This window comes from Atta colombica, unplaced genomic scaffold (assembly GCF_001594045.1).
Source record: "Atta colombica isolate Treedump-2 unplaced genomic scaffold, Acol1.0 scaffold22, whole genome shotgun sequence".
Classification (NCBI taxonomy): Eukaryota; Metazoa; Arthropoda; class Insecta; order Hymenoptera; family Formicidae; genus Atta; species Atta colombica.
Window position 1 is genome coordinate 306,688 of NW_017259316.1, and position 20,336 is coordinate 327,023.

Sequence of the window (20,336 nt, forward strand, 5' to 3'; positions counted from 1 at the left end):
ACGTTTATCAGTTATTCAATTTTATAATTCTTTCTCTCTCTCTCTCTCTCTCTCTCTCTCTCTCTCTCTCTTTTAGGAGAAAAACATATACGTGAGTATTTTGAAAAATTATAGTTTTAATTATGACATTATCAAAATCGTCAATATTAATTCAAGAAAAAATGTTATATAATATTAATAACCAAAGTTATATAATATTAATTGCTATGATTCATCTTATTCATTCGTCTTATTGCTAGCGATCATTTAGAATGAATAATAAAGTGATTATCGTCAGTGGACGTAAAATAGATCTCTAGTTCTAGGAAACTCATACGTGCTGCGATTATTTTAAAGATTCTATTTGCCTTGGAATCTTTCATAAGCATTTACATAATTTTAATATATAAAAATTTAATAACTGTAATTATTCAATCGAGTCACGAATGTATAATAAACATTTTTGCATTAAAATTCTATATTATGATACTTTTTTCCCACACAGCACTTTTATCCGAGAGATCTACTGGGAATGTTCTTAAAATGTTCAAAGGACATACACTGTTAAAAATTTCATGAAATTTAATATACTTTTAAGTTACAATTTGAATTTAATTTCATCATATTACATTAAATTTAATGTATTTATAACTGAAAAGTATATTTGTGTACATGTACATGAAATTTAATGTATTTTTCATGGAAAATTATAAAATTTAATGTACACGTTTATTATTTAAGTAATTATTGTAAAATTAATTTTTAGTTAAATTATTGATTACTATTAATTTCATTTATAACTACGAATTTCAGTTACATATAAAGGAAGTTCGTGGTTACATTTCTAACAATGTAGGATGATTTGAGATTTGTGCTGTATGGGTCGGTTAATATAAACTTTAACTTAAACATTTTTTCATATTTTTATTTTTATAAAAAAATGAAATATTTTTTAATTTAACATTTTCTTTTAAAATATTGTTTATATACAAATTGCGAAAAAAGTGTCAAAAAGAGACGTTTCAAAATTCTCAAATATTCAACAATGAAAAAATTTTGAAATAAATGTTTTAAATACAAATTTTATAATTAATTTCAATAAAAGAATATAACATGTCATTTTATTCAAATGAGAGTGTAAACGCAGAAATGCTAGCATAATATACTTACAATTAGTTTTTAATATAAATTAATGTCTTCATATACATAAAGGTTCGAACTATTATGTTGAAAGATGATATTGTAAGAATATTACGCTACAATTTCTATCTTTATTCTCTCATTTGTCCAAAATTTGTCTGTTTTTTACTTCAGAATTTCAACAAAGTTTTATTTCTATTTAGAATGACATGTGTAAGAAATTTTATATACTTATATATACATTTACAAAATTTTGCATATTTGTATATAAATAAATGTTAATATTCTTGAGACTTCCACGGGTCCTTTCTATATAAAGATTATGCGTTTCGCGGGTTTCTTCCAGATGTTCAGATGTTCCAGATCCATTCTTGAAATGCCAACGTTTCGTGAACCTTGCAGTTTACAGAAGAAACCCGCGAAACGCATAATCTTTATATAGATAAATGTTAATTTTTATAAATAAGAATTATGTGTTAATTTCTTATTATAAGAAATGTAATAAAATTATTTGCAAATTTTTATTCTAAAATTGACAAATTTCTATTTGAAATCTTTTCTTGATAAAAGTTTTGTTGCGAAGCTTTGAAAGTTCCGACACTTTTTCTATGTCTTAAATATTAACAAAATGCATCTTAATTACATTTAAAGCTTTTAATGTGCAAACTAATAAAACAATTCAACTATTGAAATAGTTATTTTAAAAAATAAGTAACTCATAAAAGTTATGTCTATTCATGCTGATGCTCGACGCTCATTTTTAGCGTCAAAATAAGTCAAATTATGATCAAAATTGATGCTTGATATTCGTCAATTTCTATCACCTGATTTATTTTGATGCCAGAAATGAGCGTTGAGCATCGGCATGAAAAGGTACCTTTATACTTGTCTGATAAATATTTTTTTATGAATATATATAGATATAAACATATTAATTGGAAGTACAAATAAGTTTCCGTCGTTTTTCAAAAATTAAGCATTTATTGTGAAAGAACGGTACATAATGTTTTATTTAAAGTAATGGCCATCGCTAGCCACTACTTTTTTCCATCTTTCTGATAACATGTGGATACCGCGTCGGAAGAACACTTCATCTTTTGAAGCTCCAATCATCGATACAATTTTTTATCTTCATATGATGTGAAGTGCTGCTCAGACAGACCATGCGTCATCGATTGGAACAAGTGGTAGTCGGAAGAAGCAATGTCTGGAGAATACAGCGGGTGGGATAGAACTTCCCATTTGAGTGTTTTTAAATAGGTTTTGACCGGCGCCGCAACATGTGGTCGAGCATTATCATGCAGGAGAATAATTTTGTCATGCCTGGAGTAGTAATGGGCGCGTTTTTCCTTGTGCTCGGCTCAATCTCATCAATTGCGTTCGGTAGAGAGCCCCAGTAATGGTCTCCTTCGGTTTGAGTAATTCATAATACACGATGCCAAGCTGATCCCATCAAATACACAAGTGAATTTTTTTCCATGAATATTCGACTTGGCTGTCGATGTTGAAGCATGGCCAGGTGGTCCCCATGATTTTCTCTTCTTTGGATATCGTAGTGGATCCATTTTTCATCACCAGTGACTATACGATGCAAAAAACTCTTTCGTTTATGCCTGGCAAGCAGCATTTCACATGTGAAAAATCGGCGTTCAACGCCTCCAATGCTTTCAATTCTGCGTCTTCGGTCTTCTGCTACGTTCTTTGTCTTCGACGTCAAATTCACCATTCTTAAATTTTTGAAACCACGACAACTTCTCTCACTTAAGGCAGTATCACCATATGCTTCTACAAGCAATGAGCCTCAGCTGCAGATTTCTTCAAATTAAAGAAGTAAATCAAAAATTCCCGCAAATGACGCTTATTCGGCTCAAAACTCGACATTTTCGTACAAAAAAAAATATATGATGCTGATACAAAATCGCTAATATTTCAAGTTTATGGTGTTGTCCAATTTTACGATATGTCGTTTTACATCAAACAATTTTAACTATAGTTTATTAGTGGCGCCGTCTTTTGCAAACGGCGGAAACTTATTTGTACTCCCAATATAAAAAGGATGTATGAACATATATATTTTATTTGTAATTATATATATTTATGAATATTTATACATGTTTATGTTTTATATATAATGTGTATTCATGCATAAACAATTTTTTACCGAGTTTTAGACGCTAAATTTGTAAATAAAAACTTAATTACAATATCTAAAATATTTCTTTAGGAATTGTACATTGTGAATTATGTGACATTAAAAAAGGTGATATTATAAAGGTGACACCCTTTACATTTTTGTACAATAACTTGTTTAATAATCGATATTTAAATTTAAAATGTAACAATTACATTTGTCAAAATGTTGTTCAATCGATTCTAAATTCAAGGTTACGAAACATTTATTACTTAGGACATTATTTATAAAAATGTGATGTTACTGGATAATGATTCGAAGAGAAACAGAATGATATGGCCATCCACAAAAATACATTTAAAACAATAGCTTTGTTTAAAACAAAATAGTATTTGGTTCTAAAATTGATAATTGTGCACTGTAAGGGACCCAGCTCCGATTAATCCTGATATACCATATGTTATCGAGATCATGAGTCACCTCTAACAGGTTTTAGCTACTCATTATTCAGTAAAAATTATTAATAAAAAAAGTTTGAAAAATAACATCTTATTTTTGGGAAGAATCTCGTTTGTCTACAAACCGATTGCCTTCAGCTTTGATTGCACACAGCAATATTGCACACACGAGAATATTGTACACAGCGTATTGCACGACAATATTGCACATAGCATTTGTACGCGCGACAATATTATACACAGCACATTACATACACCACAATATTACACATAGCACGGTATTGCACACAGGATATTGCACACACGACAATATTGCACATAGCATATTTGTACACAGGACAATATTGCACACAGCATATTGCAATATTATCGTGTGTGCAATATTGTCGTATGTGCAATGCGCTGTATGCAATATTGTCATGTATGCAATGCGCTGTGTGCAAACAAAGCTGTAGACAATTGTTTTGTAGATAAACATAGCCATCTCTTATTTTTGTTACATATAAGATACTAAGAACTATTCCTACAGCCTCTCCTGTTTACGTAATGATTTTCTGCGAAACGAGTTCCATCCCAGTATCTTCCCTGTGTCTAGAGACGCACGACTTTTCATGCTAATAGATCTTGCTTTGCGTGGAAAGTCGAAGGTTTCTAGATAGAAGGGGGAAAAATACTTTTTAATATTGTATATAGCAAAAATGAAACGTTATTTCTTAAACTTTTTTATAAGTAACTTTTTTTCGAATAATGAGCACCGGTAAAAACTTGTTGGAGATCATTCAGGGTCATGATCTTGACAATATATAGGAGCTGCGTCCCGTGTAATACACAATTATCTAAAATTAACAAAAAAGTAAAATATCATAGAATGTATTCAAGTTATACAAAAAAATGTATGTACACTTAACTCTTTCTATATATAAGTTACTCAGTACTAAAACTTTATATAAATGTAATATAAAAATTATAGCTTAATAGTAGATTAATAGTAGAGCTACAATTGATTTATGAAATAATTATTTAGATTATATAAAATCTCGAGATAAAATCTTGAATAAAAGCTGTTAGCAATCAGTACGCTTAGTGGACCATAGTAGCAAAATGACTTTCTATTGTTTAACTTTTCTATTGTTTAACTCGAAATGTTTATACAGCCAAATAAAATGTTAAATAAGAACAAAGAACACAATCAAACATATATATATTCATATGATAATAAGTTCAAGTTTAAGAAGAATGAGGAATTAAATGCTATGTGTAATTAAATGCTAAATTGTAAATGTTAAAAACTTTTCAAAATGTTTGAAGGTAAAAGCGTTATAATAAATGTTGATTATTGTGTATTGAAACATTAGCGTGATGATGTAACAGCGAGCTACTAAGCAAATAATTTTATAAGTAATCATTAGAATTTGCCATTTAATAGAAAAGATAAGAAGGGCCATTATCTATACTGTAGTTATCTATACTGTAGTTATACAATATCACCTTTTTCTCTATAGTTCTCTTTGACTCCTAATAGATTATTGATAATAAACTTGAGATTAAAGTACAATAACTAGACCATCTATTGAGATGTTAATGCATAATTTTTTTAAAAGATACATTGCAAAAAAGTTGTTTTATTGTAATTTCTGTAAAACAATTGAAATATCAATTTCAAACAGTTAAATGTAATATGGGCTTGTATATTATATTAATTATGTATGTATTATGAGATATCATTTAAAAAAGAGAACTGTAAAAATGTTACAGAACTGCTATAGTTTGATTAAAATTTTGTTATTAGATAAGGAAATTTCCAAAAATAAGAAGAATAACATCTAAATCTAAAAACTTTAGAATAAAGAAAAGACAACGTATCAATCTAATTGAATTATTGGATCCTCAGAGTAAAAAGATTAATCATTCGGAAACAAATCATCGTATGTGAACTTTAAGGTGATCTTGTTTGCGATTTTTGTGAAGAGATCTGACAAGCTATCTTCCAGTATTGGTCTTATTTCATCTATTAAGAAGTCGCTATTTGCATTCAAAATTTCGTTGCTCGCTGATCCTGATTTAAAAGAAAGAAAATCATATGTAATGACGCTTATACTTTTAATAAATTTCTCAAAATACAAAGATATATTGTATGAAATAATAACATACCAAGAACAGAATCGCCACCAAATAGGTTGTTAAAATTGAGTACAGCTTTGTTTATTTTGATTTTAATTTTCATCTTTTCAAAGTTCACATATGTTTTATTATTTTTAACAATTTTCTGACTTTTCATCAAACAGTCGCTATCGTAATCAACTGCAAAATATGTAATAAGTAAACAGAGAATATTGTTGTAAATTTTTGGTATTATCTTTCTTTGTGAATAATTTCGAAATAATTTCGTTATCATACATAATATTTGAATAACCATAAAAATATTAAGACTTACGGAAAATTCCAGTGAGATCTCCTTCTCCAATTATGTTGAGCAAAAGAATTTGTGCATTTATTTGATATTTTCCTTTGAAGTCAAGTTTATCGAAGCCAATTTTGAAAGTAATAAACACATTCTCCGGGTCAATTTTTAGATCTCGAATTTTAAACGTTGACGGCCCAAATATCTAATGAATAGTAAGTTTTTATTAATAAATATTATATTTTTTGGTAAAAAATTTTTCATGTATGAATATGTATAAATATGTGTAAACACAAATATTTTTAAATATATATAATCTTATCTGAAATATATCGAGCACGAGCGTGGCATGGCAGTGCACTGGTCTATCCAGAGGTCCCGAGTTCGCGATCCCAGTAGGAACTAAAATATTTACACTCATGTCTTTCCTCGGAAAAGACCGGTAACCTTCCTTGCCCATAGAAATACCTCTCGAAAAATTCGCTATTCGAAATTGGTATTAAAACTGTAGATCTCATATGCTCGTGGCAATGAACAACCAGCGTGCGCATCATAAGCATATGAGAGAAGTATAACATAGGCCAGAGGCCTAACGTAAGAAGAAGAAGAACAAATATATCCATACATGTTCATACATCGTTCTTTTTTTTGTAAAATTACTTTTTAGTATAACAACAACAACAACAACAACAATAATAAAAGTACATTTTCATTAAAATGCATCATTTACTTAAAACTTCAATCATTATTATTAATTATAACTTATTGTCTTACTTTTCACGAGATGTGCTTCTTATAAGAATTTTGCAAACGTGACATCTATCGATGGATTGGCTTTCTTAATCTTCGGATGTAAATTTCATAGAAAGTATATTATTATGTCTCGATGATAATAAATAATAATAACGATTGGATACTATACTAAGTAATTTAATGCATATAATGTATTTTTAAAATGTAACTTTAATTTTTAATTTTTTGCAATAAATTATTTACAATTAACAATTGTAATTGCCACTGACTATATACATGTTTATGTGTTTTTGATGAATAAAACATTATTTATAATTTGTAGACAATTAATATTTATAGACAATATTTACAGTTTCTTCTTTCTATTAAATCTTTACATATACACATATGCATACATTCTAAATTATGCTATAAATAATAAGAACACAAGCTTTATAATTACCTGTATATTTGTAAGATTGACATCAAGCCTTGCAGCTTGAGGACCTCTTAATAATCGTATATGTTTTAATGTAAGCGGTTCTATTGCTGGAACCTCTAATTCTGGAATTCCTGTCTTTAATTTGCTTCGTAATTGTTCAATTGAATTTAATACACAATTATTTATCTCTGGATCCTTGCGATTACATATTTTTATGAATGATGCTGAAAAAAACACAGAATTGATTTATGAATTTCCTCTAAAGTATAAAATAACTCCGGTATATACGCCATACCTATCAAAAACTTAATTTATTAAGTATTATTTACTATGTTTAAAGTAAACAAACTATATCAGTAAAAACTTTGTCTACTATTATAAAAAAAATATTAGAAATTTGAAATATTTATATTTTGTATTAAAAAATGAATTTTTTAAAATTCTTGCCGTATATCCCATAGGAATGAGATATATGGCTACTCATAGGGGGAGGGAGGAGGTATGGTTCATAAAAATTTACAAATAATGCATATAAATAAGACGTAAAATGACATAATAATTTATAAAATGAGTTTGTAAAGTTTTATTAAGAAATAAGAATGATAAATATGTATATGAAATAATAAATAATAATTACAATCTTCCCAGATGTATTACAAGTGTTATGACGTGAGGTACATATTTTATGTAATGCATTTATTGTATTTAGTGCACTGAATTCAATCTGCGCTTTGTATGCTTTGGACATAAATCCCGTTTGTTAAAAATGTTATACATCCCAAACAGGTAAGATATATAAGACAATAAATTAAACAAAGAATACTTTACTACTCCTCTATACGCATGTATCACGAAATAATCATTAAGTCTTTTTGCACGTCTTACAGTAACCATTTTAGATTATAATTTATGATGGCGCTATTTAACACAGTGATAAATCACAATGATAAATTCAACTCACAATAATATTAACAGAAAGAAACTGAAAAAATCATAACACAATATTAATATAACATAAAGACATGAGAGTAATTGCGGAAAACTTATCCCCACTCCTTCTATTTTTTCTGACTTCTGCAACGTAAATCCCAAATCGGCATATTTTCCAGAGTTACTCTAAAACTATATTCTAATAATATTTTATAAATCTTACAACAAATAATACAATATTCATATGAGAGATAGAGAATAAGATAATAATGATTGCTATTAGTTAAAGTAGTTTTTTTCCATAGTGCAAAAAATCATGTTTTTATATATTTATAATTTATTAATATATACATTATATTAAAAAATATGATAAATCTGAATAAAATTGAAATAAAATTAATAAACGTATTGTTTATCGAGTTTTTGGACAACTTTAAATAAATCTTTACCTTTAAAATCATTTTCAAGCAATAAATGCATTAAGGTAAAAAAGGAAATTACATTTATACCTAATAAGACAAAGTAAATTAAAAAATTTACATACAAAAGATTTAGAAGATTTAAAAAGAGGAAACGAGAGTAAAAGATGTAATGTAATGTTAAAAAAATATGAAATGTTTTGATATTCTCTTATGTAGACCGATATATTAATTGTGTATTGTATTATTTACCTCAAAAAGCATTGCTAATTGCAATGAATTGAAGTATTATATATTTATACGAAAATATATTTGGTGTTTTATTATGCAATTTAAAAAAATAAGATGAAGAGAGAGTATTTAATTAGTAATCGTGATTCTAAATTATTTTATAAATTTTTTAGCAAAAATTAATCATGATTTTGATTTATGTACTTTTTCTTCTAAAGTTACTAATAATAATTAATTGTTTTGACAAATGGATATTAGTACTTATTATGATCGATGATTAGTTTTAAATTTTAACTCAACTAAAATTTAAAACTAGTTATGTAAATGGAGGTTTCCTTTTAATTTTAATTTTAAAAGTATTTTAGTGTTTAAATATACATACATAATTCTATTAGATAAATTACTTTAAACGCAATTACAGACAAAAAATTGTAAAATAAAAATTTAATTTTATAAATTTTGAATATTAAATAATAATTTACTGAATTAGGTAATATAAAATATATATATTTAAAATTATAACCTGGAATTTGGTTGTTATTTTTCGGGTTTGATAAAAATCAATACTGAATACAGGATATTAACGAGAATAGGATCGGTATTATGAGCAAATAATATAAGCACCTTTCATATTTCTGTAATAATTGGTATTAGTAATGTCAACTGTTGTAAAAAGATGCATCTGTCTTCGCGACATTCCAATATGCTGCGAAGTTTGATCTATATTTATGTACTTCGGATATTCATCATATTAAATAAGTAGGTATGTTATTTTTTTATTTCTTATGTTTTTTTCTTTTAACTTCATGAAGTCCCCAATTTACATTGAGATAAGGTATTATTTTGTTTTGCATGTTAATATTTGTAAAGTAAACAATATTGAGCCATTCTAACTTCATAAAATCGCGAAACCATTATTGATTTATTAGACATGGAAGTTTTTCGGATAGGTATGCATGGTCGTGTATTATGAGCATCTTTATTATTTTTTATTATTATTATCATTATACACTGAAAAAAGAGGGATCAATCACTGGCAATCAGTATACATTTCTTTAGAAATATATTGCGACAGTACAGTAATGAAACAGGCAATGCTCAGTAGTAGTACTATTAATACGCTAGCAATACGTAGTAGTACATACATAGCAATACATTAATATATAATATACTGCGCGCAATAGATAGCAATACATAGGATAACAATATCAACAATATAATAGCAATAAAATGTATTGCTATAATTATCAATCATTGTATGTTAGTGATACTTTTTAGCAGTGGTTAACCTTAGAATTTGATAATAGCTATTAAATGTATGATGAAAAAATGTCAATCAAATGTTTGGTTAATATAATCAAAAATAATGTTACTTTTACAAATATTTAATAAGTATTACCAAACTGTTACCATTTAGTAATACTTACTAAATATTTGTAAATGTAACATTATTTTTTGATTATATTAACCAAATATTTGATTGGCATTTGTCCTAATAAAATGTTTCGTATATACAGGATGTTCTAAAATAATTGCCAAATATTTTATGGACAGGTAGAGCAGACTGAATCGAAAAGTTCTTTACTTAATTTTTTATCAACTTTTTAGTACTACATTTTGCAATTTTCCCAAAAGTTAACAAAATATTAATTACTAAATATTAAAATTGGAAAATTGATCTTCAATAATTCTTTATTCAAATACTATCAATTTTACAGAAAAACTGCAAAAATAAAAATTATTTATTTTCTTCTTATAGAAGTCTAAAAATTTTTTCAGAATTTTTTATCAACTTTTTAGTACTACATTTTCTTATTTTTATCAACTTATTTTTATCAATCATTTTTATGAAAAAATATTAAAGGTATTAAAAAATTCTGAAAAAAATCCTGAAAAAATTTTTATAGTTCTATGAGAAAAATAAACAATTTTTGTCTCTTGCAGTTTTTCTGTGAAATTGATAGTATTTGAAATAACAAATTATTGAAGACCAACTTTTCTCTCTTGTTTTAACAATTAATATCTTATTAACTATTACGAAAATTGTAAAATGATAGAGTATAGGTTTATACAAAAAACTCATATCTCAAATCATATTAAATCTTCACGTAAATAAAATATTTTTTTATTATTGTTGTTAATGTAATACACATTAAGCTAAGTCTTATTATCATTTTAAAGATGAAAAACTTCTTCTAACATACATGAAGAGAATTTTTTCTTAGAGTTTACCTTGAAAATGTGGTTCTGGGACTATTGTTCTGAGACATTGTTCGAAGCATTTTGTGTAAATTTTTCTCATTCATTAAAACTACAATAAAACTACAATAAAATATAAAATAAGTTTGATTAATTGTACTGAAGTGCATTAAAAAAAATCTTTAAAATATTGTACCACAAAAAATGTAAAATATTGTACCACAACTACCATATTTTCAGGATGAATTTTAAAAGATAATTCTCTCCGGGTGTATATCATGTAACGTAACATACATGTGTTTTGATAACTTAATGATTAGATAAATAAATAATTCATCTATTCTTTAATTTTACGATACAATAACATATTATTTTATAACTATTATTTTATTTTTATTTTTAGGTTTTCATTGATACATAAATTGGATACAACTAATTGTAATTAAAATTAATATTTTCTATAACTTAAATATGAAAATGAACATACATATACATTATAATTAATTAAACTCAATTTATATATCCAAAAATGGTTGACGTTTAACTTATTGTATTACCTATATAATAAATATATTTTATATATTTATTTAATATTGCAATATTAACTTATATTTTATTTCTGAAGGGCCTAATACTACAGATTATATTTATGAATATAATCTGTAAACATTCGAACGCAGCACACACACACACACACACACACACACACAAACACGCGCGCGCGCACACACACACACACACACACACATACATAAATACACACACACACACACACACAAACACACACACACATATACAAACATACACACACACAAACACACGCACACACACACATACACAAACACAAACACACAGAGCATACATACTTTAATATTTATACATTACTCACGTATCTCGGCGAAGGCTACAGTAAGAAGTGCGCAGGCCATACTGAAATAAAAGATCATTAATCGATAGTTTCAGTTATTAATATTAATAAGCTAATAAAATTTCTGAAGGTCTGTTTTCGTTTCGAAATGTAAAATGATTGCTATATATGATTGCTATAATGGTTATAAAGCTAGTTTCTTTAATATAAAATGTATTCTAGATTTATTGTATTATTTATAAAAATAGCTTTCTGTCATTATTTTAAGACGAAATTGTAACCGAAATATTGAAACTGTAATAATTTTTAAATGGAAATATAAATTGTTCAAGCACGACATAACGTGCAAACTGTTTTCAAATATTAACTTATCGATTAATGTCGATTAAAATTATTTTATCATACAAAAAATATTAATTGTTTATAACATATTCGTGACACATGACAACTTCAAGAATTTAATATATGCATCGCATTTTATCAATGGAATCATAGAATATTTATGCAATTAGTGTTACATAAAATTTATATTTCAGCTATATATTATGAGCGAACATATAGCAAATGAATTAAATAAATGCAACAGCCGACGAGTTCCGATATCACTGTATGCATTTATGTTACTATTTAAAAGTGAAATATGGAATCTAAATGCTTTTTTATTTTATTATACGAACTTTAAGGCTGATTAATTAATTTTGACTTCCATTTAAAAATTATTTTAATATTAAAACTTTTGCATAAAAAAAAGATATAATGTTATTTTTAAAGAAGTAAATATGGATAATAAAGTACTTTATAGGCGGAAAATTTCTATGAATAAGGAACAAATTTTAATATTAAACAACGTGTAAATGCGGAAAAATATGCAATATTATGATAGTTGAATTTCTATAGAGTTTCGTAAAAATACATACAGATTACGTTTACATACAGAGTACGTTTTCTGATTATTATTAATTTTTATGGAATAGACATAGGATTTCTTAATTTTTCAAACAAACAACATCATGTTCTCTGTGTCTCACTATAAATAGTTACAAAGAACTCAAAATTTTTAAGACAAACAGCATCACTACGAATCACTATGAATATTTACGAAAGACTAAGAATTTCTAAAATTTTCTCAATATAGTAGTTTTCCTGTACTTTTTAGTACAAATTTTTCCGCTAGGATAATAAATTATTTTAATAACTTTATAAAAAAATAAAAATAAAAATTTTAATAAAAGAAAGTAATGAAATAACAATTACTTCAAAGTAAACAATCATAATTATATATGTTGGCATAAAAACTTGATAAAAACTTTTGCAGTCAGATGAAAAATGTTTAAACTAGTGGAGATAGGAAATTAAAAATGAAAACGTTTGTTTGAGTAAAAAAAGGTTAACAAAATATACAGCTTTTTAAAATACTGGATAAATATTTCTTAAAAATAAGAGAAGAGAGAATAGATGTATTATAAAAAATAATATTAAAAATGTATAAATTACATTAAATACATTTACTTTTAATTGATTTTAATTGAGAATTAATCAAAAATACAAAATGTATTATTATTGTATTTTTAACTTACAATTAGTAGTTGTATTAAAAATGAGATCAAACAAGATAAAGTATTTAAACATAATTAATAAATATTTATGATAGAAGAATCTAATGAATTTTTTTTTACAGAATTCAACACATAAATAGTAGATCTTTACTTGCTATAAAAAAAGAACAAAGATAAATAATCATGCCTAACATACGTGCAGAATTTATATATCATAATAAAACGGCCTCTGAATAAAAAAGGTAAAGAAGTTGTTAATTATTCATTGCATCCATTTAATATAGGTTATACTATAAAGATCAAAATACGATCAGTAAAAGTCTTGCATTAATTAATAAAACTCCATACATAGTTTTTTGAGATTTACAATTTTTTTTTAGTAATGAAAATGATAAAAATGTTTATAAAGAATAAAATGTACATTAAGTATATTTAATTTTTTTGAAGACAAAAATATGTGAAGTTTATATATTATATGTCATAAGTATTACAATTATATTCTTTCACTTTTATAAAAGAAATGTGTAGATAACTCAAAGAGGATAACATATTCAAATCAAGATTAAAAGAATTATAAAATTATTTTACGAATGATATAAATGATTTGAAAATACTTTTTAAAAGTTGTCTTCTTTTTTTTTAATGATATATTATATCATTAAATAAATAAGTTATGTGAAATAAAAAGAGAGAAACTGGACAAGAATATGATTATAAGAACAAAGAGGTGAGAAAATAATAGAAAATAAAGAAACCGCAGCGTGCAAAAAAGTTAATGAAAATAATAATTTGAATAATATAAATTAAACAAGAAATTATGAATAAAATTTTCTTAATAAATAAGTTTCTGTAAGTTCCTCCGTTTTTCTTAATAAGTTTTTCTTAATATATCTCTGTTTTCGATTGCAAAGTTGTTTTATAAAAAAAAATTATTTTGTTAATATCTTAATAGAAAAAATGATTTTATTAATCAATATAATTAGTAAAGTATTTTAATTATATGGAATTTTTCATACTTTTACTACGAATTGAAAAGAAATATTTCCATATTTTTCAATAACTGTAAAATCAACATAACATGTTCGAGCAAAATTTTGTTTTTATATTTAACATGTACCTATTAATCACCGCACATAAATGAAAACGTTATTTCTTTATTATATCGATTATTACAAAGAATATTACTAAGGCCTCGATGATCTAATGGCTTAGGACGCTCGTACGGAATACAAGAGATCCGAATTCAAGTTCCGGTCGAGGTAATAAATTTTTCGCAATAAATTTATTAATAGTTTCAATATATTAACATCTTTATAATATGATGCTTGATAGTCATCAAATTATTAAAATTTTTGCTTGTCAATTTATTTTTGCGATTACTAGAGTAATTTTAATTGCGTTTATAAGTCCGGAAAAACGTAATAGGCATTTTAAATTTTTAGTATTGATTGTGTTTCTTACATATGTGATCTAAAATAAATATTCTTAATACTCTTATAATTAAAGATAATATGTACAATATGAAAATGACAATTTACCAGATATAAATGATGGAAGTGTACATGATAGTCAACCTAGTTGAAGACCAAAGTTTATTTGACGACTGCAGGAGGTGTCGATTGATAATGATCAAGGATGTGATAGCCGCAGCTCGAAGGTTTCACCAACTAACTTGGTTGACGGTGCTGTTACATTCGACTGGTTGATAGCCTCGTGCTACTTGCCGACCATTGGTCCAGCCTTGGATAAGCAGTAGTGACGATTGGACGTTCGTTGATTTTTATTTCGTGAGAAATCGTGCACCAATATCGGTCTTTTCACCAGACTCGTCCTTTCCCTCCTACTCTTCTTTCTTAGCTTTTCACTCAAATAGATTCATGGACCCGTATGCACTTGGCCAAATACCACTGTTATTTTCTCAATCTTTTGCAGTCGGGCTGGAAAGCGAAAGGAACCGGCAATACGGCCGCAATTCACCCGCTATTTCGAAGTGCATTTCGTAGCCGATGTATGTACTGAGTCGACGTTAACGTTTCGTAATTTCTTGCTGGAGTTGCAATCCAAATGTAGCGTATGCAGAGAAATTAATTGCGTAACAAATTTTTCCATCATTACTATGATCTATGAATAAGGGTGAAGTGTCACGGAATATAAGAAAGGATTAGTACTGCAACTTCATTATGCTTACAATAGTATGTTTCGAACTATAGATATATGAGTCAATAGACATATCGGTTCTACGTTTTATATCATTTATATATATAATATTTAAAATTTATCACAGATCTAATTTTTTGATGTAAGAGGAATACATTTTTGCACTACAGATTTTAACACACAAAATTCTCTTTCATATTATTGCTTGTTTTTTATTTATACTAGTACAACATATATCGCATTTCACTTGAGAATAAGGATAAGAGATAGGAAATATATGCAACAATTTATTATCATATAAATATACTAAAAATAAAGCAAACTTTTTAATTACAACATTAAATAATTTTAGAAGAGTTTTAAAAAAATCAAAAATTGAATTATCGAAATGAAAATTAATGATCTTTATATATACATTTAAATTGATAATTTCAATACTAGAAAATATTAGAAAACAATTATTAGGCGTGGGAAAAAGTTCGTGGCATTTTTCCTGTTAGATGGCATTAAAAAAACGCCACGAACTTTTTCCTATACCTAATATTTTATTAAATTTATAAAAAGAAACATATGTAACAATTTTTGTTCAATTTTGATAACATTTCTAATATGTAATAAAATAGCATAAAATGCAAGACATGCAACGCATATATCGAGATATTAGGAAAAAATGATATGAAAAAACACGGAAAATTGATTTGTAAGAGAAAGTAAAGCATATACGTGGAAAAAATGTATTTAACAAAATCTACTATCCTTACTTTTTATTATTTGATAAATTATATTTTACTTTATTATTAGATTAAAACATGCTTAACACATATATTAGGTGTACAACTTTGCTTCCGCCGTTTTCCTATAGATGGCTTTAGCGGTAAGTGGTCGAAATAAATAGATCATAGACGTCATAGAATAAACTTGGGCATCTGTCAACATAATCCCATAGAAACATTAGTCGATTTGTGTCTGCATCATAAAGTTATTCTCGATTGAAAATGTCAGTTTACGAGCCAAATTCTCGTCATTTGCGGGAGGTTTTAATTTTTTGCTTCAATATGAAGAAATCTGCGGCTGAGGCTCATCGAATGCTCTCAAATACTTATGGTGAGGCCGCTATTAGTGAAAGAACGTGACGTGAGTGGTTTCAACGCTTCAAGAACGGTGGGGTTTTGACGTGATTTTCCAAGGTCATGCTCTGTATTTGGTGGGAGCTCGGCCGTATTCTCCAGACGTTGCTCCCTCTGACTATCACTTGTTTCGATCAATGACACACGGCCTGGCTGACCAGCACTTATGGTCAGCCACCGGTCTTATGAAGAAGTAAAAAATTGGATCGATTCGTGGATAGCCTCAAAAGATGACCAGTTTTTTCGACGTGGGATTCGTACGCTACCCGAAAGATGGGAGAAAGTAGTGGCCAGCGATTGACAATACTTTGAATCATAAATGTATAACCAGTTTTTTACAATAAAGCCTCGAATTTCGGAAAAAAAACGGCGGAAGACAAGTTAGACACCTAATATTTAACTAATCAATAATTTCACAAGATACACTTTAGCATAAATATGAAATATTAACGCATTCATATATTAAATAATTTTTTAAATTGAAAATTTAGAAAATTAAAACATTAAGTTATTAGATTTATGCTCAAATATTTGAAATTCAAAAATTAAGAAAAAAAGAGCTATCAGTCACGTAAGTTGTTTAATGCTTGATAATCGAACAATGAATACTTATAAAAACATCAATATTGCAACCGCAATTGAATGATTTTTAAAAGATAATTAAATTATTTGATGCAGTACAAAATGTTAATACAATATTAAAACAATAGTTGAAATTCTATAACAACATTTTCAAAATTATAAAAATTAATTTATAATTTATAGTTCGCTTTTACATATATTCGTTCACAGTTCTTGTAGTTTATAACTGCAAACAGTCAATAAATCGTAATGATAAAACTCGTTAAAAAAATCATGAAATGCAAAGTAATAATTTGAAGACAATGGTCCATTTCAATTTTATAACGTATTACATGACATCATTACTTAATTCTGATATTCAGAAATTTGTTTATAGTGAAGGTTGATAACGTTAAATATCTTATAACTAATTGTTTTTTATATTATGAAATTTGTGCATTCTGCTTAGTTTGCTGACAATAAATTACATTTTCATAATTGCAAATGTTATGGAGTTACTTTTTTTTGACAACAGTCTGCAAATTATCATTTTGTCATCTCATGATTTTTGACGATTTTGACTGCTTTACTATCAATTTATAGGCTATTATTTTGCGACTATTAATGCGACTATATTATATATACCTACGAGAATTAAAACTATGAAACTATTTAAAATTCAAATAAATATATTTGTAACAGCGAATTAATACTTTCTTAATTTTGTAAGTTTAATTACAGACTTTCATCTTATTATTTTAATATTACTTTTGTACTACCTATATCTACATTTAATTATCTTTTAACATTGAAAATGCGATTGAAATTAAAATGTTTGTTGAGGATTTTATAAATATTCATTGTTTGATTATTAATTATTAAACAGTTTCTTTAAATTGTAGCCCTTCCTTTTCTAAATTTTAAAGAATTCATTTTTTAAATGTAAGATTAAATTTAAATAAATGATATTAAATAGATTTGATTTTAATTCTGCAAAAGGTATATTATATATAGGGTGTCACAGACTTACTGTGACAACCGTTAATGAAAAATTCCTAAGATCATTTCGAGACAAATATTTTAATATTAAATGTCGAAGCTATAATAGTTTTTAAATGAGAAGAGTTTTTAAAATTATTCGATTAAGTTGCCCAAAATTTGTGCGCTTAGGCATGACACCATATACAATAGTGAAAGTGTTTAAAATATTGTAAGAGAATAGAAGAGAATAGAGTTGATATTTGAAAACATCTTCACTATTGCGCAACGTACAGTGGACAGAACGGTTGCAACACTTTTTTTTCAATGAGTTTTGGAGCTTGCTCACCGAGTGATTGGTTCTTATTTATGGATCTAACCATTTACATTTAACCTTTCTAGAAGCAAGGTTGCGAGTTCCGATTGCCACGATAAGTCTAGAATACCTTATACACACACATGTATATATATATATATATATATATTAGGTGTGGGAAAAAGTTCGTGGCATTTTTCCATCTTACATCTAACGGGAAAAACGCCACGAACTTTTTCTCACATCTAATATATAATTTTATAAAGCTAGTTTAGCTTGAATTTTTCACAGTTTTCATAGTCTTATAATTCATAGTTTTATAATTCAAACATGCTCGTTGCTTATCAAGAATGTTTACTCAAAAAAAGTCTTGACTTGAAAGTCAGATAAAATATTTGAAATTAGGTGCAAGTACTACGTTAGTATTGAAAATACAAGTCCAATATTAACATTCAAAATACTAGTGTAATGTTGGATATGGAAAACATGTGTCTAAAGATAATATTGAGTAACACAAAAACTATCTACTAAATTATACTAAATTAATTCATATTTATTGAATACATAATTATAATTAAGAATATAATGTATTATATTAAAATATTACAAAAAATTAAGTTATATATAATATTTAAATAAATTAATGTTACATAAATAATTGCCTGAGAGTGAAAAATTTTTATTGTAACAAATATATTTTTATCATAATTCATCTTAATTTATTAATTAAGTAATTTAATGTAATAATATTGTAATGATATGTTACAGTTAGATTGACATGTGATTGTATACATATAGACGTGAAAAACTAATAGACACTGTGATTCGTGCAATTTCGCCGCGCCCACTAAAATTAGCGAAAGTTGCAAAATGGACTAACGATGCTCGACAAGCTGCGACCCGTAACAAAATGCAGGTGCACACTTCCTATGAGTTATACGAGTTACGTGTATTACAACTTGCATCTAGGACGGTGATAAATGTGGCAATCTTGGGACACCGGGTCACCATTTCCCTTCCCTTTTTAGCCGACTTCTTAATACCAAGGCAATTTTTTCTTAACAATGTATACATACAAATAACTTTTATTATTTAATAGAAAATTAAACTTCACAAATGAAGATATTCAATTTATATTTTTTAATATGTTTTCTATTTCTATGTTTTCTATTTCAATGATATTTTAATTTATGAGACTAGAAGTACATTTGATAATCACGAAATCGTAAATGAATATTTAATTTTAGAATGTTATATTTATATCTTTAAATATCTTTAGAACTATTTCTGAAAAACAAAATAATAGTAAAAATAATAAAAATAATTACACTTTAAAATAGAAAAAATGCTTTTTATTTTAAAAAATAATATTATAATATATTTAAAAATTATATTTAATATTTAATATTAAGTTATGTGTATAAGATATTAACTTTTTTTTTGTGTTATTTGAATTATATTATAATATATGAATATAAAGTACGTGCATGTGTATAATTTCTTGAAATGCAGATGGAAGAGCAGAGCTCCAATTCGTTACTACTGTGATAATTTTCGACTCCAGTTATCTCTTTTTGATGCGTAAGTATAAGTACATCTATATATGCATCTAAATATAAATAAGAGATGCTCGAAATTGATTTCCCAATTTCATGTTTTGTAAATTAAATTTTTCTAATATATTTTGGTACTTGTTTTTAAAAAAAACATT

At 26.5% G+C, this 20,336-nt stretch overlaps 1 protein-coding gene across 1 annotated transcript; it reads right to left on the bottom strand.

Annotated features, from left to right (window-relative positions):
• Positions 1 to 5,609: 5,609 nt before the first annotated feature.
• On the bottom strand, positions 5,610 to 15,092 carry LOC108687894 (protein takeout-like). The gene is made up of 6 exons (XM_018193918.1): positions 15,025 to 15,092; positions 11,952 to 11,992; positions 7,305 to 7,507; positions 6,143 to 6,314; positions 5,860 to 6,009; positions 5,610 to 5,764 (listed from the first exon to the last, which is right to left on the bottom strand). Exons 1-6 carry the CDS (start codon positions 15,048 to 15,050, stop codon positions 5,610 to 5,612), a joined length of 747 nt encoding a protein of 248 aa, XP_018049407.1. The 5' UTR covers positions 15,051 to 15,092.
• Positions 15,093 to 20,336: the final 5,244 nt, after the last annotated feature.

Bases quoted from the DNA above. Each gene is read 5' to 3' on its own strand.
- LOC108687894 (XM_018193918.1), bottom strand. From the start codon at position 15,050: ATGTACACTTCCATCATTTATATCTG. The intron at 6,010-6,142 runs GTAAGTCTTAAT...CATATTTTGCAG, and splicing joins AGATCTCACTGGAATTTTCC to TTGATTACGATAGCGACTGT. The intron at 5,765-5,859 runs GTATGTTATTAT...CTTTTAAATCAG, and splicing joins TGGTGGCGATTCTGTTCTTG to GATCAGCGAGCAACGAAATT.